A 26,359-nucleotide genomic window follows, 5' to 3' on the forward strand; every position below is an offset into this window, starting at 1 on the left:
AGGCCCCTTAAATACAGGGTGCCGCAGGGCTCGGTCCTGTCCCCCCTCCTAGTTAACATCTACATGAAGCCGCTGGGTGAGATCATTTGTCAGTACAGGATTAAATACCACCAGTATGCGGACGATACCCAGCTGTATCTGTCCGCCCCGTGCCAACTCAGTGAAGCGGTGGAAGTAATGTGCCAGTGCCTGGGAGCTGTCAGGGTCTGGATGGGAATGAACAAGCTTGCACTCAACCCTGACATGACCGAGTGGCTTTGGATGCTGCCCCCCAAAGATAGTCCAGACATTCCCCCTTTAAACCTGGGGGGTGAAATCTTAGACCCCTCAGAGAGGGCCCACAACTTGGGTGTTCTCCTGGATCCGCAGCTGACACTAGAACACCATTTGTCGGCTGTGACCAGGGGAGCTTTTGCCCAGGTTCGCCTGGTGCACCAGTTGCGGCCCTACCTGGACCGGGAGGCACTCCAAATGGTCACTCATGCTCTTGTCACCTCAAGACTCGACTACTGTAACGCGCTCTACATGGGGCTGCCCTTGAAAAGTGTTCGGAGACTACAATTGGTCCAGAATGCAGCTGCGTGAGCGATATTGGGTGTACCTAGATACACCCATGTTACACCTATTCTCCGTGAGCTGCACTGGCTCCCTATTGGTCTCCGAACACACTTCAAGGTGCTGGTTATCACCTTTAAAGCCCTACATGGCCTAGGACCTGGATATCTCCGTGACCGCCTCCTGCCATATACCTCCCAGCGCCCAATAAGATATCACAGGGTGGGCCTTCTCCGGGTGCCGTCGACTACACAATGTTGTCTGGCGGTTCCTCGGGGGAGAGCCTTCTCTGTAGCTGCCCCAGCCCTATGGAATGATCTACCCCCTGAGATCCGGACCCTCCCCACTCTCTCGGCCTTCTGAAAGTCTATTAAGACCTGGCTGTTCTGGCAGGCCTGGGGCTGCTGATCTTTGACTGAGCTTCAGTCCCACTAAGACGGAGTGCATGTTGTGTCTTTTTTAATTTGCTTTGTCTTGTATTTTAAATTATTTTAATATTTTTTAAATTGTTTTTATGTAAGCTGCCCGGAGTCCTTCGGGATTGGGCGGCATACAAATCCATTAAAACCTTAAACCTTAAACCATCATCTCGATTTGCTGGTTTGGTTGGGTTTGTCAGTCGGAAACTTGACATGCAGTTCAGTTGTGAGGAAAATAAGGTCCTGCACAGGAAAAACAAAATGCATAGTTATAGAATAGATGGTACATTGCTCAAGTGTAATGCTTGTGAGAGGGACCTATGACTTAGTGACCCACACTTATGAGCCAGTAATGTACTGCGGGTTGCAAAAAAACAAAAACCATGCAGCACAAAGCTGTATCGACAGGCTTCCTGGGAGGGGCTTACTGATGGAAGCAGCTTAACATAGCTGCTCCCGAGTTCCTGGTCGCGTTATCTGTTTAGACGATCATCTATCAGACGTCTGACAGGTACCTTACTCTTCGGCCAAGAAGGGAAGGAGAGGAGTTCTGCTGAGCAAGTGCCTTTTTGATCTTTGCAGCTTTTGTGTCTGCGAAGAGAGGGGGACCAGCTGAAGGCAGAACTGTATCCGTGCTGGGGATCTCCAGCTGCTTTTTGCAGCACGAAGTAAGCATTCTCCTACTCAGAACAAGGCTTGATTTTAACATGAGCAGAACTCGTATGCGAGAACCTTAATTGCTTATTCAAATCCTAGCTTCATTTTTACAAGATCTTCTTCCGTTAATCTAGCTACTTAAAGAGGCATTCAAAATGGCGACGAGCTTGTTGAATCGCTCCGTAACAATGTTTACCTTCTTAATCTCCTTGTAAAGTTCTACGGAGTTTTAAAACTTCAAAGGAAGGGAGTGATTTATTACTTTGCTTCACAGCTGGCCAGCAGAGCTTTACTAATTAGTTTCATTTTTACAAGACTTTCTTCTCTTAACCTAGCTAATAAAGAGACACTTAAAATGGCGATGATTATACTGAACTGTCTCGTTACAATGTTTATCTTCTGAAACCTTTTGCAAAGTCCTATGGAGCCTCAAAAATTTCAAAATAAAGGGGTGATTTAGTACCTCTTTCCATAGCTGTATAGTGGGCCAGTAGAGTTTTACTAATTGCTTGAAGAGAAAACTTGGAATGGCCTCAAAACCAAATCCTAATTTGAAGATACCTCGTCCCTCAGCCCCCAGAAGCACATCACCAATACCTGGCACAAAGCCACTGCCTCCGTCTCTATGCCCCCTACTGGCGATCTACTAACGAAAGAATTTTTCTTGAGGGAATTGAATGAGGCTCTCAACACTCAGACAATTAAAGTGGAAGACAAACTTAAAGATTTTAAAGAGGAGATAAAAGAGGAGATAAAAGAACTTAAAGAGGAGTTGTATGATAAAATTGATGCCAGGGTTGCTAAAATCAGAGATGATATGCTGGGGCTCGTAAATGTACTGACAGAACATGTTTCCGGAATTGAAGATAGTTTAGAGGATCTTAATGAAGCTAATATTAATTTGACATCGAAAACAGAGGTGGTGCAACAAAAAGTTGAAAATGCTGAAAAAGAAATTATTATGATACAGTACAGACAAATGGAACTGGCATTAAGAGTAAGGGGGTTGAGTGAAGAAAAGCAGGAAAACCTGAAACAGATTTTTTCAGAAGCCTTTGATAGTCTGGTGGGAAGACCGGGTGCTAAGTTTGACTGGCAAATTGATAAAGTTTATCCCATTAACTCTTGGGTGGCAAAGCAGAAGCAGCTCCCTCGAGACATTGTTATATATTTTACCACAAGAGAGCTCAGAAACACGATATTACAAGAGTCTTATAAAACCAAGCTCCAAATTGGGGGTCAAGACCTGACTGTTTTGAAAGAGATACCACCTCAAATGCTAAAAGCCAGGAGAGATTATGCTTTTTTAGTTGAAGAACTTAGAAATCGTCAGATACAGTACAGATGGGATGCACCATTCGGCATTATACTCACATTGGATAGGCAAAGATATCGTCTCAACTCAGTATGGAAAGCTCGAGATTTTTATCACAATATTTTGAAGGCTGGACATCCTGCACCATCTGGACCCAGAGAAAGATCACAAGAAGGACAAGACAGATAGCAAATCACACAACTACCAGATAAGATGGATCATCTCTCTCTCCTAGAAGCACAAGGTGTTATGGAACAAAGACCTAGCCGTATGATTACTAGACGAATGGAGCAACAAGCTAAAACACAACAACTTCAACAATTACCTGCCATTGATCAAGGAGCTACAGAAACCAGTCCAGAAGCAGTGGGAGGAGCCAAGCCAAAGGTTAAACAGTCTATGCAGGAGGCTCTAAAAAAGCTTCAGGTAACCAAAGATGACAATTAAGATTTTAACATGGAATGTCAATGGATTGAATTCTCCACAGAAGAGAAAGAAAATATTTCACTATCTTAAACAGTTCAAGAATGATAGCAATAGCAATAGCAATAGCAGTTAGACTTATATACCGCTTCATGGGGCTTTCAGCCCTCTCTAAGCGGTTTACAGAATCAGCATATTGCCCCCAACAACAATCCGGGTCCTCATTTTACCCACCTCGGAAGGATGGAAGGCTGAGTCAACCTTGAGCCGGTGAGATTAGAACCGCTGAACTGCAGATAACAGTCAGCTGAAGTGGCCTGCAGTACTGCACCCTAACCACTGCGCCACCTCGGCTCTAATATAATATGATATAATTTGTTTGCAAGAAACTCATATTAAATCAACTGATCAAAAATATCTGATTAACCCAAGACTTGGTCAACATTTTGTAGCTTCTGCTATGGAAAAGAAAAATGGTATAGTCGTATACTTAAGAAAAGATATGAAAGCTGAATTGATTGAAGCAGATCCCTATGGAAGATACATCGCATTGGATTTGATCCTAGAAGGGAAAAAGACATTGTTTTGGGGAATTTATGCTCCTAATCAACAGCAAGACGGATTCTATAGAAATCTTCATGCTAAATTAGTGCAGTGGGATTATAGGTCTTGTATACTATTGGGTGACTGGAATGGTGTTATAGATACTAAGAGAGATAAGATTTCTCGCCCAAATACTAAGATGCGAGCAAAGCTACCTAAATCCTTTTTTGACATGATGGATGACTTTGAACTGAGAGATATCTGGCGAGAAAGAAATGCAGAGGAATATGATTTTACCTTCTTTTCTGATAGGCATCAATCCTTTTCTAGGATTTTATATTAATCACTAATGACTTGCTTTCCAGGGTGAAGAAGACAAAGATTGCGGCTAGAGTTCTTTCGGATCATAACCCAGTTTGGATGGAGTTGGGAGGGGTGGTACAGGCAAGAAGGTCTTGGAGATTGAATGAAAACTTATTTAGATATGAAAAGTATATCAATGATTGTAAAAAATTGCTAACCGAATACTTCGTTTTTAATATGAATAAGGGTACACCTATGGAATTCGTATGGGATGCAAGCAAAGCGTACATGAGAGGAGTGCTGATAAATATAAATAAATCACATAGACATAAACAAGGGGTAAAACGAACAGAATTGGAAGAGGAAATTAGGAGGAAAGCTGGAGTTAACATTGAACCCAGGCGATATAAAGGTCAAGGAAGCAATTACCATATTAAAATCTCAATTTGATATGTTGATCTCTGACCAGGTAGCCACTAGTTTGTTATACGCAAAACACAATACTTTCTGCAATGCAAACAAACCTGGCAGATGATTAGCTTATCAGATTAGGAAAAAAAGGAAATCTCGAAATATATCTAAATTGATCTATAGAGGGAAACAGGATGAGATTCAAAAGGCATTCCGGGAATTTTTTACAGAGTTGTATAAGGGGGATAAAATTAATGGTTTAGATATAGAGAAATATTTAGATAAAGAGAAAATACCCTTAGTTAAAGAAGAGCACAGGCAAAAATTGAATCAACCAATAACCTCAGGGGAAATTTTACAGGTAATTAAGCAGTTAAAGCCAGGGAAGGCACCAGGCACAGATGGCTTGACAGCGGCTTACTGTAAAAATCTACAGCTAGAAATGGTAGAACCTCTTAGAGAATTATTTAACAAGATCCAAACGGAAGGTAAGGTGCCTCCATCTTGGAAGACAGCTTTTATATCTCTGATACCCAAAGAAAATCAAGATACTACTCAACCAAAAAACTATAGACCTATCTCATTACTTAATGTAGATTATAAAAATTTTACTAAAATGCTAGCAAATAGGTTAATGCTGACCAAACAGGTTTTATTCAAGGGAGACAAATGAAAAGTAATGTTAGATTAATTATTAATGCATTAGAATACCTGGGAAAGAACAATCAAATTCCTGCTGCATTCATATTTTTGGATGCTGAGAAAGCCTTTGATCGAGTTAATTGGCAATTTCTGCTGAAGATATTGCAAAAAATGAAGATAGGAGATTTTTACAATCAATTAAAGCAATATATCAACAGCAAACAGCTCAAATCATAGTCAATGGAAGTTTAACAGACTCTTTTCAAATTGGAAAAGGTACAAGACAGGGCTGTCCTTTGTCCCCACTATTGTTTATTATAACTTTGGAAGTACTGCTGAATAAAATACGGGGCTTGGATGTTCTAAAAGGAATTATGATTAGGCAGCAAGAATACAGAGTGCGTGCCTTTGCGGATGATTTGGTTATAATATTGGAACAACCGCAAGAATCCAGTATGGTCTTAATGAATACGATTAATCAATATGGTCAAGTGTCTGGTTTTAAAATAAACTTAGGGAAAACAAAAATATTAGCTATAAATATGAACACTAAACAAAAGGAAGAATTAGGAGGAATGTTAGGATGTGAGGTAGTTAAAAAGGTCAAATATCTCGGAGTTAATATTTCAATCTCAAATGGAAAATTATATAAGTATAATTATGAACCACTCTGGCATAGTATACAGATAGAGATGAAAAAATGGGAGAAGTTGCACTTATGTTTGTTGGGAAGAATAGCGGCAGTGAAAATGAATATCTTACCAAAATTTTTATTTCTTTTCCAAATGTTACCTATACTCAAAAAAGATGCGAATCTTTTAGAATGGCAGAAGGGTATCAATAAATTTGTATGGGCAGGAAAGAAGCCGAGAGTAAAGCTGAAAATAATGCAAGATGTTCACGAGAGGGGAGGTTTGAAACTACCCAATCAAAAACTATATTATGATGCAGTGGTATTATCCGTAATTAGTGATTGGATCGATTTAACCAATGATAGGATACTGAATATTGAGGGTTATGATCTGGTATATGGTTGGCATGCTTACCTGTTATTTAACAAAAAACTGGACAAAAATTTTAAGTCATATTTTAAGAAATGCTTTACTGCGGGTCTGGAAAAAATATCAACATAAACTAAATGACAAGATACCCATGTGGGCAATTCCTAGACATGCAATTGAAAATATGAATATAGCACAAAAACAGGATAGAACTACTTATAGACAGCTTCTCATTTTGGAAAGGGGGGTACTACAACTAAAATCCTTAGAGGTATTAAAAGAGGAGAAGGCAGTTCAAACATGGTTCCAGTACGGGCAATTACAGACCAGGTGGAGAATAGATCAAAAAATTGGTTTTATCCAAGTTGAGGATAATCTATTTAAACAAATAAGAGACCAAAGTTTAATGCATATAAAGGGGATATATAACGTATTAATACAGATGGATTCGGAAACAGAATTAGTTAAAGATTGTATGATAAAGTGGGCTCAAAATATTGAAGAACCAATAATGTTGGATACATGGGAAAGAATTTGGGTAAGAAATGTGAAATTTACACAAGCCCAAAACCTGAGAGAAAATTTTTACAAGATGTTCTATAGATTGCATTTAGATCCTAAAAAGTTGGCTTCTATGTATCCGAATTTACAACCCAAATGTTGGAGATGTGGTTCTCTCGATGGTACATATTTCCATATATGGGGGACTTGCCAAAAGGTTAAGGCATTTTGGATAAAAATATGGTGGATTATGCAAAATATTTTTAAAAGAAGGATAAAATTTACTCCTCAGTTATTCTTGTTAGGTATAATTACTGACTCTACAGCGGTAGAGATTAACTTGATTTTGCACTTAATAACGGCAGCAAGACTGTTGGTGGCGCAATACTGGAAGAAGGAAGACCTGCCTACAATTCAAGAATGGACATTGAAAGTCACAAATTTAGCCGAGATGGCTAAAATATCTGCATATCTTAAAGATCACTCAAATGAGAGATATAAACGAGACTGGAAGAAATGGATTGATTATATACAAAATAAATACGGGACTAAGAAATTCCAGATAGCCTATGCTTATGATCAGGAATGATTTAAATTGTTTAAAGTTAGCTTAGCAAGGAGGAGCTAAGATCAATGTAGAGATATTATTAATTTCTTATTCTTTTTTCTCTCAATATATTTTAGACTGTGTTTGTTAAAAATCTATACCGGGTACGGATTCTGGGAAGTCGGGGGGGGGGGGACGGTTGTGGGGGGTCGGGGGGTCTGGTGGGGGGGGGGAGGGATATATATCAGGTTAGATAAGATGTGTTAGATTTCAATGTAATGTGACTCCACATGTATACTGTGTTTTTTTAAATTTTTATTTAAAAATAGGATAGGCCAAGTATATTGACATATAGCGGAAATACACCAAGGAGAGGAGGAGTGGGAAAGAAGAAATATGGGCAGAGAGGGATGGGAGAGAGGATGGGGGGGAGGTGAGAAGGATGGGGGGGAGTGGATGTGGAGAGAGGAGTGTAGAGGGGGAGGGGAAGTAGGGTAGAGGGGGATGATGGAGGGAAGATAGAAAGTTGGAGGGTGGTGGAAGAAAGAGGTGTATGGAGAGTGGAAGAGCTATATTGGGTTTCGATTTTCTGGGGCATTGTTGACAAGAGGAACTGATGTAATTATTGTTTAATGCTGTATGGTATTGGCTATGTATAGTATACATGTGAGTGTATGAAAATGGAAATAAAATATTCTCAAAAAAAGAGCTGTATCAACAGAAGGATAGTGTCAAGAAGAGCAACAAAAATGTTAAAGGGTCTGGAAACTATATCATATGACAAATAGTTGACGATGCTAGGTATATCTAACCAGTTGAAGAGAAGGATTAGGGTGGCATGATAGCTGTTTTCCAGTACTTGAAGGCTTATCACAAAGAAGAGGGGATTGACTTATTCTTTAAGTGACTTGAGGGAAGGACAAGAAGTAATGGATGGAAGCTTGTTAAACTGAGATCCAGCCTAGAAGTAAGGAGAAATTTTCTGATAGGAAGAGCAAATAAGCAATGGAATAGTTTGCTTCCTGGGATTCTGGCTGATCCATCACTGGAGATTTTCAAAAATAGACTGGGCAACAATTCGATTGGGATGATATAAGACTTCTGTCTTGAGCGAGGCATTGGACTAGAAGACCTCTGAGGTCCCTTCAAGCCCTATGATTCTATGTTTCATATGAATCATTCCTCATGTTCCTGAGTTCTGCTTTATAAAGAGACAGAAAAGAAAGTTTAAAGGCAAAGCACAATATGTTTCTCTAGTATATTTTTCATGATACCCATTAACTTCCCTTATGCTGTAATCAAGGAGAGAAGTAACCTGGAATTAAGAAGAAACTTCCTAACAGTGAGAACAGTTATCCAGTAGAACAGCTTGCCTTCTAAAGTTGTGGGTGTTTCATCATTAGAGGTTTTAAGATGAGATTGGACAGCCACTGAAATGGTGTACGGTCCCCTGCTTAAACAGGGAGTTAGATTAGAAGACCTCCAAGGTCTATTCCAACTCAATTCTGATTGATCTTCCGGTCTGAAAATTAAGAGGCAAATATCCTATTTCTAGGATATCATAGAAATTGAAGAACTAATTTATCAAAACTACAAGCTCAGCAAACTTTTTCAGCAGCTAAAATCAGAATCAGGACTTCCCTTTTTCTTAAAAACGACAAATAGGACTTTCTGAAAATGCTTATTATAAATCTAAATACATTTCTGCTTTATATCCAGATCCGTTTTGTACTCCCTTCCGTAAATGTTATACAAAACTTTGGCCAATGGAATGGGCAGTAAAGTATTTAATTACATTTCCATAGATGTTGAAAGCATGTTAGATCAAAGCTTGGGTGGAATAGCTGGGTAATTTGCTTGAAATCCATCTCAAGGATGTGCTTTGTCTGGTTCAAGCTAGTAGCTTCACTTTGCAGAAATGTAAAAGGTTATCTTATTTTGATCAGCCATTTCATTTTACTAACAGAAGTTGCTCATGTACAGAACATTCTGTTATTGTATTAGCAAAGTGAAGTGTTGTGACTGCTCCACTCTGACAATTAGAAGTGGAATGTTACCTTGCTCCATAGTTTTGCTTCAAAAGGTCACTCAATCAAAGTTCCAACAAATGAAGTGCCCCAAACAAGCCCATCCAGCTTCTTTTCATTTAACATACTTGTTAACAAATCTTGGGGGTGTAGGGAAGTACTACTGCTTTTCTTTTATGTCTTACCATGCAGTTGTAATGCCACTGCAGAGATTTGATAACCACATCCTAATAATATTTGCAGTATGCAAATACATGCAAACAAATGAAACATGATGGTTATAAATATGGTTGAATCAGGCATAAAATCTCCCTACATCTCAACAATTTCCCAAAGCACTGCATACAATTAGAATGCACAGTTTGGAGAAGTGAAAAGAGCTGTACAACTGCAAGAAGGAAGGCACAGCTAGGAGTGTTTCTAATTTGTATAATTTAATTCAAATTAATTATAATTAGGGATCCTGTTTGGTATAGTGGTTAAGGAATCAGGCTGGAAACTGAGAGACTGCGAGCTCTAGTGCCGTTTTAGGCACAAAGCGGGTGAGTAACCTTGGGCCAGTCAACCTCTTTCAGCCCTTGAAAGGATACAATGGAAAACCACTTCTGGAATCTTGCCAAGACAACTGCAGGGACTTGTCCAGGAAGTCACCAGAGAGTAAACACTGATTCAAAGGAACCATAATAAATTAGTTAATTAATTTTTAAAAGTGCCTTTAATTTTTTAAAATTCCTTATGTAATTTTTAACTGTCAAGTGTCTGTTACATTAACTGCCACATTAACATTTCAGTGAAGTAAGTAGTTTAGGAAAGGCTGCTAACACTTTTGGAGCGCCACAATTGTCTTGAACCCTTGAAGGTGCCATTAACATAAAAGCAATATCTGAATTACTCCATAAGCAATGGGACTGTAAAAGCATTGGCAAAAAATTGCAATAGGCTAGAAATAAATTACACGAACAGAGATGTGGATGAGGTTTTTTCTGCGTTCTAGATTATCTGAACTAGATTCTGCTCACCAGTGGCGGATTAAGGCTCACTTATGCCTTAAGCACTGACAAATCTTGGTGCCCCTCCTTTGTACATACTGTAAAAATCTTCATTGTTTTTTTTCTTTCTCAACTTTGTGGTGCCCCCTTTGGGCCTGGTGCCCTCAGCACGTGCTTAGTCTGCTTAATGGTTAATACACCACTGCTGCTCACTTAGTAGGAAACCAGCTAATTTGAGTAAACCAAGAGCAGCAGAGGACAGGTAGGTCAGGAGAAAACAAAATTTGAATCTATGTGACAATATTTCAGGTATTTGAAATGTGTCACAGTGAGATCCTTGAATTCTGTGGATCTGTGTGAAATCCAGTTTAAATCAACACACACACACACACACACACACACACACACACGTATCATCTATCTATCCTCTAACTATTCACATCTATAATCTATCTCAGGGGTCCCCAACCTCTGATCTTCACTCAAGTACTGGTCCATGGTCTGTTAGGAATTGGGCCATATAAGCAGCAGGATCTGTGCATGTTGCTAATGTGAAACCATCCCCCACTGCCCCCACATCTGCTGCCATCCCTGGTCTGTGGAAAAAGGTTAGGGACCGCTAATCTATCTATATAGGTTTACTGATTTTATATTTATATTTATATTATTTTAATAATGGTTTTATTAGCACCGACTGAAGATTGTTTTCATTCTTTTTTTCCCTTTTTTTCTTTTGGATTCCCTAGAAGGGAAAGAACGTACTTTGCTAGATTACTAATAATAATAACAAACAAAATTAAGTCTTAAGCCGGAAATCTTTCTATGAGGGATAACAGATCAAAAAATATGTAAAACCAATCAATACCTTCTCGTCCACATCTTGACGGCGGCAAGGATCGCTTACACACAGTGCTGGAAGAATGAAAATGCCCCCACTAGCACAATGGTGATGAACAAAATCTTAGAATTAGCAGAAATGAACAAATTGAGAATGCGGATTAACGATAAAGAAGACACAGACTTTTATAAAGTCTGGGAGAAATTGTACAAATGGCTTGATGAGACAGTGAAGATTCAGATATAAAAGGAGATAGCTGACTAACTTAAAACGATCTAAGCAACAGCTCAAATAAACAATACACAAAGACAGAAGGACAAATGAGAGTAGAAATGTATTAGAGGTGAGAATTCACTGTTGAGTAACACCATTAGACCACAACGTTGGAATAACTTGAAAAGCTGATAGGTAATCCGTTATAACTACCTGCATGGAATTAGCAACCTAGTTTCATACTAGGTAAGGCGAGATGAGCAATGGGAGATTAAAATATGTAAAGAGCTTTATCTATTTTTGTATCTTGTATTTTGTAAATCTTGCCTTTTTTATATAACTTTCAAATAAGGAAAAAAAAGAAAAGAAAAAGAGAACCAGGTCATCCTCTGAAGAGGAGAATATGTAAACACAACAACGGTTAGAGTGGATGGAGGGAGGAGTAGAAGGAAAGATAGGAAGGAGAGGAGAAAGGAGAGGAATAGGAGAAAGGGAAAGGCAGAGGAAGAATGGGAGGGAATGTAAGAGTAGGAAAGAGGGGAGGAATGGGAAGAAGAGGGGAAGGGTAAAGGGGAGGAAGGGGAAGGAGGGAAGGGAAAGGAGAGGAGGAAGGAAGGAAGGAAGGAGAGAAGAAAGAAAAGAAAGGGGGGTAGGAAGGAGGGAGGGAAGGAGGGAAGGAAGGAGAGAAGGAGAGAAGAAAGGAGGGAAGGAAGGAGAGAAGAAAGGAGGGAAGGAAGGAGGGAAGGAAGGAGGGAATGTAGGAGAGAAGGAAGGGGGGAAGGAAGGAGGAAAGGAAGGGGGAAAGGAAGGAGAGAAGGAGAAAAGAAAGGAGGGAAGGAAGGAGGGAAGGAGAGAAGGAGGGAGGGAAGGAAGGGGAGTAGGAGAGAAGAAACGAGGGAAGGAAAGAGGGAGGGAGGGAAGAAGAAGTAGGACCGTTGTAAGATAAGATGGATCTATGGGATGATAAAAAAGCAATCTTCAAATATATTGTCAACAGTAGGGAAAAATTGTTATAAATACATATTATTAATAACAGTTATGAGATCATATAATTGTGAATGTATATATGAAATTGATAAAATAAAATTTAAAAATTAATAATAATAATAACAAACACATTTTGCGGTGGCCAATTCAGTAGGATGAAAGAAAATCCATGCCATCTTACAGCTAATGTGCATATCTGTTCCTAAACTTGAATGAGGAGATCTATGAATAATTTGGTTTTATCTAAGATTTCGGGATACTTTTACAATACCAAATTTCTCACAGATAACTATGGATGATGTTGAAATAAAATTATTATGCTCTGGAAAAAAATAGGCCCCGAGAAATGTTTATAAATTCTTATGCAGTGTCCTTTTTCTCAAATGATTCTTATTACTTACTACTGTCTTTATTCCTTCTGGAGAAATTTAGAAATTTGTTTCTATTTAGCATAACAGAGAAAAGGCTACATATATTTTCAAAGAAAAATGTGTCTGCTTCAGCTATGGCCTTTGGGCCTGGATTTTATCCCATAAAAAACACAAACTCTGACAAATTATATGAAATGATTCATATTGGGCATCTCCATTGTTGACAATAACAAACCATTTACTCTCCTAAGTTACACAATTTTGGATTTTGATTATGATCATCACGGTCATAGCTAGATCCTCCCTTCTGAAGCTCACACTATATTGTGGTCTTTGACTCTCTTTCTTTTATGAATTGTAGGATGTACAGTATAATCAATTTTCCTGTTAAATTTAATCATGCCATCTCTCTCAAGACTGGGACATTGTAAAGCTTCCCAGTGTCAATGAGTAGGTTTTTGTCAAACACAAAGGAGATTGACTAAGGAAAAAATAGATCAACTTTCAAAAAAATAACCATAGTGTTTCTGTGTACTGTCTACTCCCACAGTGAAATGTTGTAGGGAAGTTTGTTTTCTTCTGAGATGAATCATAAATCACTAGAAATATGGTAAATGAAGATTAGTCTTTTTTAGACAGAGAGATGCACTTTTCTATGATTAATTCAACATTCTGATGACGTCTTTTTGTCAAACATTTTTATTTATTTATTTGTTTGTTAGTCAAACATATACAAGACAACAAGTATAGGTATGAAGATAAACATGAACAAAGGAAGTAAATACAGATAAATGGGGACAGTAAGACAGGGACGATAGGCACACTGATACGCTTATGCGCATTCCCTTTACAGACCTCTAAAGAATGGGGTGAGGTCCATGGTAGACAGTTTGAGATTGAGGCTCTGAGGGTTTGAGGCTGTAACAATGGAGTTGGGTATAGCAATCCAGGCGTTGACCACCTCCTCTCTCCTCTTGTTTCCTAAGATTGGCTGCTGCTGAGACACTTGGGTAAAACAATAGTGTCTTTCATTTAAAAAAAATTCTCTGTGTGGGCAATGACATTATTTGAGATGGGGAAAAGGGGTGATTAGGTCAGTTTAAGAACAACTGGTGTACTTCCATACTTTGCTTAATGCAGAAATCCAATCTAAAGTATACCAGACAAATATAATTTCTATTGGGTCATATCTAGTAAAAAGAATAATTTCTTAAATGTCAGCATTTAACATAATTACTTTACACATTTAGAAGTATTAATATAGCTCTCACACATCCTAATTTGAACATACTATTACCTTGTTTGCGGTATTTCATTTCATTCTACTAGATCATATCATTCTACTAATCTCCTATTCCTAAATTTTATTTTCTCTTTTTCTTCTTTTTATATGTCTTATATCTTTTCTTCTGAATTTTTTCTATCACTTTTCAATAGGTTGTTTGGCTGTCTCTCCCCCAAATTTCTCTTTCCCATTTCCCATTATTTGTCTCTTTATTTTCGGATACCGTTTCATCTCTACTCTTTTTGTACCTCTATAAATCTCACTAGTATTGCCCCATTGAATTTTGTTTTCCATTTCTTTTTCTACTTTTTTAACTTCTTGCTCATTTATGTTACTTGTCTGTTCCCCTCCTGTCTCAGCTTTCAAAAAATTTTCTGGTTCCTTTTCTACCTCTTTGTTACCTTTTAATGTTGCTCATGCATTTTTTAACATTTCCAACAATCCCTCAAACATCCAACCCTCCATGATCAATTTACACTTTTAATATCTTTATATTTTACCACAATTGATTTAGTCCCTCTTCTTATTTTCACTCTTTAATATCAGGTCACAAAATAGTCCAGTTCTTTTCAAAAGTTCTTTATTTTCTTCCAGTGCAGACAAAATGAAGCCAAATAAAAAAGATAGATCACACCCTCCTTCGACTTCTTTGTTTCAAAATGGTATTATGTTTCTTCTCTCCAGTAGGTGATTTTGTTGTGCCTCTGTTCGATCAGGTCATTAATTTGTTGAAACTTGCCCAAAGTCAAACCAAAAGCTCAAAATTCATACTCAAATTTTCCTAATCTTCCATTTTATAGTTTTGAATTTTCCCAGTTCCAGTTTTATTAAACAAATTCTCCTTGGGCTTAGAATTTTATCACCAATAGCTTTTCCCTCCTTTCCTTCTGCCCTCTGTGTTCCAAGTGACGTTTAGCTGTTAGCTTAGCTCTGGAAAATTTTTAAGCACCAACATTAGTTTCTCTTAATCTTACATTGGACAATCTTCCTCCACATCTAACACTCCATCTGTTCCCCCACTCCTGCACCAGTCTTGTTCCAGGTGCCCCGGCTCCAGAGCGGTCATTCAAAGATGGCCACCACCCCCGCCGCTGATCTTTAGAGACCTTTTAATTGGACCTGCTGTGGAGCTTTTCTTGCTCTCCGCAGTTGCCTGAAATGCCTCTCCTTGTGTCCCATCCCTTCAGGATGGTTCTGGTCTGCAAAGGACCTCTCAACGGCAGTTTGCTGGCTGGGTTTTCGTGTAGCATGGCAGAGCTCACTTTCCCCAGTCATTCTCGCCGTGACATTAAGCGTCTGACAATTTTAAAAGAATCTTTTTTGATTTCTCTATTTTATCCTGGAAATATCCCATTGTATAGATGATGAATATCATGGTAGGCAACGAAATAAGAGAAATGCAATTTTATTTTTTAAAATGACAAGAATAGTCAAAGATTTATCTACTCAAGATATGAATATTGTATCTTCTGTGTTAAAATATACAAAGTATGCAATGTTTATATATCATGTCAGAGATCACAGGTTGTTTAGCAAGAAAAATTAATACAATTTGGATTCTTCTCAGTTGCACCATAGATGATCAAGGGTACTATCAGTAGGAGCGAGGAACTGAGGTGATTTCTCTCTATTCATCACTTCAGAATGTTTTGAATATAAGCAAAAACTTGCACATTTCCTTTTAGCCACGCGTATTAGAAAATTATTTTAGGGGAAAAAATATGTTGGTTAAGTGATATGTTTAAATGACTAATTTAGGACCAAGGTACTATTGAGATGTGGGATAAATATTTGATTTTTTTTTCTCAATAAAGAGCTAGAAAGCTTTTGATTCCCAAATTACAGTAATCAAGTTCCTTGAGAAACACAAAATATATGATGAGCTGATATTCTAATACTGGAGGAATAATCTTTTCTATAACCATACATTCATTAAATCTGCTAACCTGCATGAGTAATTTTAGCATGAGCTAGCTGGAGATCCTGAATTTTAATATGATGTATTTTATGTTCGTGCATGGCTTATAAAAATATTATCTTTCCTCCAATTAAAAAAAAGCAGTTCACACTTCTTACACAATGAAAGTCATATATCCTCTGATCTGTTAAATTTTTCAATATAACAACTGAAAAGAATTGAAAGAGCCTGACAGAATCTAAAGCCAAATCTTATCCCTGAGAAAATAATTTTGTAAATAAAATTTAAAATGTATTTAATAAGGATAGGTATAGAAGGGTTTGCAAAGCAGTGAAACAATGCTCTCTCAAAAATCAAAGAAGCAGCAAAACTGTGTTTTCATATGAGGTAAGAGTTTCTTTGGTCTATTGTAAGATTTGTCCTCAGTTTCACATTCCTTAGTATTATCCAGAGAACTGTAGGTTAAATTAACAAGCATTTCTATTAGTGAAAAAGTAACACCACAGTTTGTATCCAAAGTAGTTTTTGTACAGATAGTTCTTGGTTAATGACAGCAATTTGGACCAGAGTTTCCATTGTTAAGCAATGTGGTTGTAAAGCACTTTATATGGCTATGCCCCTTAGCGGCAGCACTTCCAGTTAAGCAAATCCTGCAATGTTAAGCACAATGTCATGTGGTTACCATGTATAACCTTTTGCTAGCTTCCCCATTGACTTACTTCTTGGAAGCCAGTAAAGAAGGTCATAAATGAGGATCACATGACCATAGGACTCTGTGACATAATTGCAAGGTAGTCATTGAGCACCTAGGTTGGAATCATAGAGCCATGGAGATTCTGTGACTCCTGGAACTTCAGCGATCAGTCAAGTACCACTTGTTTAGCACTGTCATAAAAGTGCATGGTCATTGAATGAGTGGGTCATTAATCAAGGACCACCTGCATTGAAACAAGTATGTCAAAACTCTGGAGCACAACTGAGAGGATGAGAATTGCAAATATGAGGAGTACATAAACCCTTTCTTCATTCTATTAACACTATTCTTCGATCAGGGAAAGACACTGTTAGATACAATCCTATGGACATGCCAACATATCAATATGTTTTCTTAAAAAAAATAGTGGTCTGACAAACAACTTTGTTTAAAGCTGTACACTTTTTTAAAATTGCAGACCACACAGCTCAGATTTAATTGAAAATGTTGAGTTAAAGTATAAAAAATAATAAAGTTCTTATTTCCATTTTAAAGAACAACTTAGCTTTAAGCATCATAGCTGTAAGAAAAGGCAACTAATGTTCTATGTAAACATATCAGTCAATAAATTATTTAATAGATTCTTGTCTAAAACATATACACTGATAAAACTGAGGTATATGAATTAATAAATACATTTTAAGTTAAACATTTAACACTACCATGCATTTTCACTTATTTTTTTCCCAGAACACTGTTTGCAAAAGACAGATCTCCATTTTTCATTTATAAAGTAACAATTTCCCAGCTATGAAAAATATTCAGTTTTTCATTTTCATGATAAGATATTGTTCAATGAAGTCGACAAAAATATCAAATTCTCCAATTGCTTTGTAGATTCCTTTGTCTTGCAGCTGATGAGAAAGAAAAATAATTACAATATTATTACTAATAGTACTATCAATATAATAGGATTTGTAGGAGTTGCTTTGATTAGCTTTCTGGATACAATTCAATATATGTACTAGTTTTAATCTTTAAAATCTTAGAAATATTGGCTCCCAGATAATTTCAAGAACTCCTCCATGTAGCACTGATGCACCCCGTATTTTTGTCCTGGGTAAGAATGATTACAGTACCGCAGATAATGGGAGTAAAAGGAAAAGGGGCTTGGGAGGAATGTTGACTCTGGTTCCTCCTTGTGAAACAGTTCACCCCAATACAGTGACAAGGACAAAGTTCAGACATAAATCTGTGAGGATGGAATGTTTCATAGGTCTTTTTGAGATATAATTGTTATTGTTTTGAAGCTGGGGATCTGCTATGGTTGTATTTGTGGTTCCTCATTTTTATGTCACTTTGTTAACTATTGTTTTAATTTAGATTTTATGTGTTTTTATAATTATAAACAGTTTGATCTGATTAGGGTGGTCTGTAAATATAATTAATAAATATTGTAAAAATGTTCATTGCTGTTATTATACATGGAATATTTGCTTTTGAAAGTATGTTGTGAATTGGTTTGGAGAGCACTGTTTAGCATTCTATTGAATGCTTTGAAATGTTTCTTTGAGCTACTCAATTCAGGTTTTAATTCTGAAACCACTATCATGATTTGTATGGTGTGTGTGTGTGAGAGAGAGAGAGAAAGAGAGAGAGAGAGAGAGAAAGAGAAAGAGAGAGAGAGAAACAGAGACAGAGACAGAAACAGAGACAGAGAGAGGGGTGGATGGGGGTGGGGCTGGGGGAGAGTTTTTTTCATAAAATGGTCTGGAGGATTCACATTAAGGATGACTTCTCATGCAAAACTTTGGTCAAACAAGCTCTTTTTTTGCTCTTCCATATGTACACAAAGATTCTCATAGATAGTGACAAGTTTTCTTTGAACTACAGAGATTCCTAAGGCAAGTTAAGTAATATAATTGAGAAATTTACCTTGTCATATGTATCTTTGATAGTCTTTACTGTTTTATTCTTCTTTTCGCAGATGAAAAACCTATGCTGTGAGAAGGAAACATGTAAATATAAACACTTTTTAAACTTCTAAAGGACAAGCTACATGCCCTTAGTTGAGCAAGGAAGATGTACAGGTGAATGCAGCCGTTTTGAACACAAATATATAATAAATGGATATTACATATACACATTGTGGTGTTACACTAGGTTCCATGAACAAGGAGAGATACCTCCTTTAATGCTGAGGTTATATGTAAAAATCCAGAATTTATTTGTAATCAGTTATGCAAAACTATTTAACATGGAAATAATTGCATTCCTTTTTCATGTTATTAATAATTGTACTTTATATCATCTAATACCTAGAAGTTATAGTAATAATATACTATAGTAGTATAGTATAGCATAGCATAGCATAGAATAGAATAGCATAGTTATACTATACTATAATAAAGTAATAAAAAGTATTTCACTATTTTACCCACTTTTACAATCCCATGCTTGCTCCTTTTAATTTTTTCCTTTAAATATAAAGAATATCTTTTCACTTATAACTATAATGAAGTTTTTATTATTGAAGATATTAATATAAATTTCTGCCTAATTCCACTCTTTGAACCAGTCATCTTGCTGCATAATTTGGGCTAGTTTCCCTGGGCATTGCTGGGAAGCAGAAATAAGAATCAAATCTGACTAAGGACTAATTTGAATATGTATATAACAATATTTGAAACATTTTTATTTCACAAATAGGTAGCCCAAAGCCCAAATCAATCAATTCAAGGCCCTAAAATCAGAGATAGTTTAATGAAAGAAGGAACATATATTTCTTGATTGCATTACATTGTAGAAGGTGCTTTTATCTTTGAGCACCCCAAAGATAATCATTTGGCCACTGTGAGAAACAAAATCCCAATCTTCATGTGATCCAGCAGGGCTATTGTTCCAATAGAAGAGAATATACTGTATTTTTCGGACTATAAGATGAAAAAGAGGCTGAAAATCTGGGTTTGTTTATACACTGAATTCAGCATTTTTTGCCTCCTGAAACCCTGCCCCTTCACCAAAATGGCCGTACATAGCCTTTAGGAGGCTTCCAGAATGCTGCTGGGGGCTGAGGAGGGCAGAAATGAGCGAAAAACTGGCTGTTTTTTGCTCATTTTTGCCCCCCCCCCATGCCCAGAGCACTCTACAAGCCTCCTAAAGGCTATTCATGCCTTTTTTATGAAAAATGGGCCATTTTTGGGAGGTCTGCAGAGTGCAAAAACTTTTTTTTTGATTTGCCTCTTCAAAATCTTGGTGCGTCTTATAGTCTGGTGCATCTTATACTCCGAAAAATATGGTATGTACTGTGGCTCAGGGTTAAACTGTGGAGTCCTTGATACTTTCTGAGTTTGGTTGTTACCTAGTCAGGTAATTAAACAGCTAAAAGCAAATAATCAAGCTCAGAGAGCAATGAGACCCTAAATTGCTATTTTTAACAGTGTTCTTCGAAATGACTTATTGTCATGTGTAAGCTGATGAATATGCCTTGTCCTCAAATGAAGACTAGAAAGTAGTGTTTCCCATCTATTCTGCTAAGCAAAGGCTTCCTTTACAGAATTGCATTTGCATTCTGAGTCATTCTGTGACCTGATGACACACTAGGGAGCAGAGTGCAATAAAACAATTCTACTACTTCCACCAGTTATAGTTCTGCATTTACAATCTGTAGAAGCAGCTGCTTTTAGGTAAGAATTTTACATATAGTTACTTAAGAGGGATATCAGTTCTTAATATAGATTATATAATCCACAGATTCTCACAAGTGATGAAATAGCTACTATTTCACACAGACCTTATATACTTTCTCTGCTTTGTGTCTCTGCTGCTTTAAACAAGTTACACTAAAAGCAGCTTTATTCCTTCTAGCTATTCCTTAATAGATATAGCCAAGCTTGGTTTGTGTAGCCTAGAATACTGTATAAAAAAGGTTGCTAGGCACAAGAATGATGCGTGGAGAAAATTTAATGTTTTTAAACATTAAATTTTATGTGTGATTAATGCCACTAAAAATGCTTTCTAGCATTTTTTGCTTAAATTGTTGGAAGTTTATCCACAAATATGATTTAGGTATATAACTTTGGCATTTTTTAAATTTGGATTTTCTTGACACAAAATGTGGATTGATCCAGTGCAGATATTTTTTTAAAAATGATCTAAAATGCATTATTTCTGCATGAAGAAGTTGACTTTCAAAGTGACTACACATTTATCATAATCCCAGTGTCACCAAATTTCTGTACTGTCATCTTTGATTTAGAAACTAGAGCAAATGTTTGAAGACATGGTATAAAAAACTGCAACCAAGCAATGAAACATAGCTTATCAGAAAACTTGTGTTAATACCCAAGTCCGTGTCTCGTGCTTGGTTTATCTTATTGTTTCTAACTGTACAAGGATTTCCCTTGCAAACAGACATAGCAAACCAGACAATGCGTGGCCAAGGAAAGAAACCACAAATACTTACACAGCGTCTGATTAATTGTCTCAGATCTAGCAACATATTTCCAAGGAAGTCCACATCCTGTTTTAGTGGGTTATCTGTAGTTACTTTGGGTAAGACATCTTCCAAATAAAAATGGATCATTTCTCCCACTGACTGGCAGCCCAAGTAACTCTGAAAGAATTGGAGGGAACAATAATGATAAGAGATGAAGATGAGATATGTTAACTCTATTCTAGTCTATCAATAAAACATATTGCTCTATCCTTTGACTCTAATCCATGGGTGGATAGGATTAAGTGAAAATATTAAAGTTATATTTAAACAGGGTTTTTTTTTAATGCCAGTTGATAAATCAGAACTGGAAACTGATACCAGAAAAAAAAAGTTTGCATGTGACTTGTGAAAGGGGAGCAAAGTTTTTAGCAACTCCTCCTCCCAGCAGACTGAAGTATTGAGATCCAGGGAATTTATTATTATTTTGTATTAAATTTCCATCATTATCGGGTACAAAATCATCTCTTAATATATCTCAATAAATATAAAATTATTGTAAAATTTTGATTAGAACACATTTTATAATTCATCAGAAAATCTTTCTTTGATCTCCATTGTTTGAACCTTCTAAGAACAAATTGTCTAAAGCAGTAATCCTTTTTCTGATTTTAAGGAAACAAGAATGTCTAAATCAAACCATTCCTACCTTCAAATATTATCATTTATGAAATAAATAAAACATATGGAGTATCATTATATCATCAGTTTCTCTGGATATGTTATACAGCCTTGTTTTATCAGATATCTGTAGAGTGAATTTTGACTTTTCTAAAATAGTTTATAAACGTATGATTTTCCCCATGTACTATAAATAAGTGAAAAAGGAAATAGGAAGTTGAAGGTAACCACCAATTTAGGATTTGGGCATAAATAAATAAATAAATACATACATACATACAATATGTATGTAATTTTTATTTTCAATCCACTTCATTACAGATTCATATAAAATCCTCTATTATGACATTTGATAGGTACACTAAAGAGATTTAGGCCTGCCAGGAATACTGTTTCATTTTACCAGATTATACTACACTTTTTTTCCTAATCTGGTGAAGGCAACTAAAATCTCACCTTGAAATCTTCTAGCAGATCCTGTTTTAATAGCACAGTGTCCAGCTCAGAATCTCTATCTTGCTATAAAAGTAAGTAATGAAAGAAAATATTAATTCAAGAAAATCTGAATTTAAATTTAATTTAGAAAGAATGTGCTACTATCACCTAACAACCAAGTCCTTTCTTTACCCATTTTGTGATTTATAAGCCATGGTTTATGAATCATCAAATTGTATGATGTGGCTTATTCAATAAATTCAAAAAATGTTCAAAATTTGTTTTTGGATATTTAATACATTTCAATTATCTTTAAAAGCTCTTACTTTAAAAAATATCAATATAATATTAAATATTATCATTTATTTTTATTTATGCATATCTGAAGAATATGGAAATAGTACTGCATTTCTAGCTATACAGAAAGTTAATTTTCAAAGGTAAATGTTTTTCAGACTTTGACATTAATGTAACATTAAACAATGAATGTTATTCCAATCCCTTCAATAAACAATTTCCACCCTCAAATATATATTATTAGTCATTGTAATTTTATCTGAGAAGCAATTATACTATATATATTTGTTTATTATGAAAAGAATTAAACATACTAGAAAATTCTCCATTTGTCATTTTCTTCCTTGGAGCTGCATAAAATCTCTTGATGAATTATGTGTTGAGCTACTGATTATTAGTAGTACTTATTGTAGTTAGCAATAAAGAACCCAACCATCTGTTGCTTTTCAATGTTATACAAAAAGCCCCTTTACATTTCCTGCTTCCTAAATTTCTAAATGAAAAGAGCTAGAGGAACAAAAGATGAATATACTCACAAAATAATCCTTGATCTTGTTAAATGTGGCTCTTAACTCTCGTAGTCTAAGAGGGAGGTTGTGTGAAAAGTGTCTACAGTCTATGAGCTGGGAATGTGCATTCTTCAGCACCAGCGAAAGCAGCATATATGCTATCAATGCGTTCATCTCTCTTCTGACCCTTCCTTTCTAGACCTACTGGATTTTGAAAGTTAGATTGCCATCACCTTGATTGGTCCCTGATTTATACCTCAAAGCAGGATTTCCTGATTTCGTCAGGATACTGGTGCTCAAACCCCAAATGTCATCTTCCCATCATAAATTTTTCAGCCTTCCCCACTCCCTTTAAAAGTGCTTATTGGAGTAGAACTTTCCCACCTCCCCCCCTTTAAAAATGCTTCTTGTAAATGTGTGGTGATGCTTGTACTATCTTTGCTTCAATGGAAATGCACTTTCCGTTGTGTTATTATTATTTTAGGTAAATGTCATTGTAATGAGAAAAATCTCTGCTAACAAATCTCTACAAACCTAACTAAATTATTTTCCCCTTACTAACCTACCAGTAGTGGTAAGCAAATCAATCTCAGGCTGTATTTTTGGGAAAAAGCCAATATTTTCCCAAACAAAATAAAATCCCCAAATATATTTAAATATAAACAAAGTTTTATTTGAATAAAATAGGTTAATCATAAAGCAATTGATTGCATATGGGTAACTTTTGTATTCTTGGAAACACCTAAGTATTCTATCCAACTGTATCTCTGCTATTCTCAAACTAAGACTAATAACTCTGCATCAAGTCTGTAGAAGTCTTTCTTAGAGATCTTTAGACAAGTTTCATCCAGGATCCTCTGAAGTTGCAGTGTCACTACCTTCTCAAACACCTTCCCTAAACAGAGGAAATATTACACTCGTACTGGGCCAGCGTGGATCTGTCCTATGGTCATCTTGCTAAGACCTACTGAATAGTTTTTATTTTAGATAATTTAGCTTTTGATTTGCCAATTTGATTTATGAATTTTTTTCTCTTATGTCTTCCTTGCCAATGTACCAATAAATGTCCTTTTCACAGTAATTAATTTTTATGATAAAAACAATTTTACCCTTTTCTTGGCTTTTAGTTTATTGTAAATGTTGTGGAAACCCATTTTACTGATTTTTTTTCTATTGTCATCTTATCCATTGCATTCAAAGTATACTTGATGCTATCTATTTGATGTCTCTTCAGAACAAATGCAGCCTGATCAGGTTGTATTAGATCAGTTAAGAAGTCATTTAACCACTTTATAAGCATAGCCATAAAATGCTTATAATCTACATTCAATATAGAGATAAGCTTGTATGATGAGTTGGATGCTTCCAGTGGAGGTTCCGGATCTCGTTGCAACCGGTACACTGCAATGAGGCCCAGCATCCACCATGGAAATGTGCACAGCACGTGCATGCGTACTTACCGCCCGTGATGCTCCAGCTGCTTGGCAGATCACCATGCAGGTGCTGTATGCTCTGTGCGCGTGCGTGAAAGCCCCGATAGGCTCAATTAGTGGTAAGGAGAGTGGGCTGGTGGGGGGCCCTCTGGAGCACCATACCGGAACGGTACCTGATGCTCCCAGCAGTCACCGGTATCCCTGCACCAGGGTTGTATCCCACCACTGGATGCTTCCCTCTTTGCAAATGAAAGCAATACAAACTTCCTGACATTTTTGACACTGTAACTCATTCGTTGTTCTGTATTAATGATTTCATCAAGATTCCTTTAAAAGTCTTATGTTTCAGAAAAAAAATGGCCCTTCAGGTTCATTTTCTGTATTGTGTCTTTTCTTCTTCTGTGTGATTGTCTTATTGATGGCTTCCTTTTTGTTGATCTGTAAATTTCATGATCAGTGTTATATGTAAATACACTTTCAACTTCTCCAGACTTGATGTTTCTTTTCTGCATAATCGAGAATAATTTTTTATTATATTGGTTCATTATTTCCCTTGGAAGTGAAACATAATTGTTAAGTAAGCTTTCCGTTGGGACAGCGTGTACGTTCAGCGAAGCGTTGTGAGAGTTGTGTTGGAGAACACACAAACCAGCATACAGAGACACTGCAGTTTAAATCGGCTTTTACTTTTATGGAAATAGAGGTATCAGAGTCCATCAAACAGCCCAAGTCATACACAGAGAAGACATTCAGTCATCAATGTCTTTCAGTTAAGGGATAATCCAAATAACATAGTCCAGTATCATATAATCAGTTCAGTACTCAAAGTTTGCTAGCAATTGCAAAACTTACAATAGCTCACAGCACTTTCTAACAGCCAGCTTCCAAAACACTCAGATCGAATCAGCCCAGCATCTAACGAACAGAGAACTAACAGTCGTTCTGGCTCCCTCTTATGGCTGATTGAGGAAAACAGCAACCAATCATATTTTACGTATGATTTAAAGAAACAGGTATAGCATTGTTACATGATTTATATATTGCCAACCCAACCGTTAAATTATATTCCTAACAATAATACCTCCAATCTCAAAATGAAATAACTTTTTTTGTTCTTTTTGCAATTGAAAAACAATCTATCTGGTTGTTTTTAGGACTGCAGGATGACAAAGAAATAAGCAGCCCTTTACTAGAATCCTGTAAATCAGGGGTGTTAAACTCACATTGTCATGGTGGTGTCACGTGATGTATCGGGACTTTTTCCTCTTCACTAAACCAGGCATGGACGTGGCCAGCACATGACACAATTTGACAGCCTTCCTGTAAATAAAGAACATCAAAAGCCAATTCTTTGAAAGAAACTTATAATACAAATTGATAGTTTAATTTAATATAATCATGCAATAATAACAAACAATTCAGACTTATCTTTTCTAGTCAAATGTTTCTCTTTGCAATCTTATGATTTTGTGGTCCTGGACTGTATAAATAGCATGGTTCTATAATTAAATTTCTTTAAACTTGCAAAGATGGAGACCCCTGTTCTAATATGATACATGTTTTACTACCACATTCTCAGTCTGCCTCAAACTTCCTTAGAACTTCATTTAAAGGAATTTTAAACTTCCTTTAGGTTGTGTGTTATTGAAAAATGTTGTTGCTGTTCCCCCACCTCACTCCAAATGCTGAAAAAGTCCCATGGGAGGGTTTCCTTCAGATTTAAATGACATGACATAAAGAAAAAAGATGACTAAATATTAAAAGGGCATTCACACATGCACGCATGCTTATTCATCTTCTCATTAAGGAAAATACCTTCTTATTAAAAGAATTGTGGACATTTCCACTAAGTTCATTTTGGCATAGCATGACATAGAAATGTAATCATAAACATGTGAACAAAGAAAACAACTGCATTTTTGGCAGAACA

At 36.5% G+C, this 26,359-nt stretch overlaps 1 protein-coding gene across 1 annotated transcript; it reads right to left on the reverse strand.

The window, feature by feature from the left end:
* Window positions 1–17,460: 17,460 nt before the first annotated feature.
* Window positions 17,461–23,170, reverse strand: IL10 (interleukin 10). The gene is made up of 5 exons (XM_032219066.1): window positions 23,024–23,170; window positions 22,212–22,274; window positions 21,105–21,254; window positions 18,575–18,640; window positions 17,461–17,553 (listed from the first exon to the last, which is right to left on the reverse strand). The coding sequence occupies exons 1-5, from the start codon at window positions 23,168–23,170 to the stop codon at window positions 17,461–17,463; spliced, it is 519 nt and encodes a 172-aa protein (XP_032074957.1).
* Between the last annotated feature and the right edge of the window lie 3,189 nt (window positions 23,171–26,359).

Source organism: Thamnophis elegans, chromosome 5, assembly GCF_009769535.1.
Source record: "Thamnophis elegans isolate rThaEle1 chromosome 5, rThaEle1.pri, whole genome shotgun sequence".
Lineage (NCBI taxonomy): Eukaryota > Metazoa > Chordata > Lepidosauria > Squamata > Colubridae > Thamnophis > Thamnophis elegans.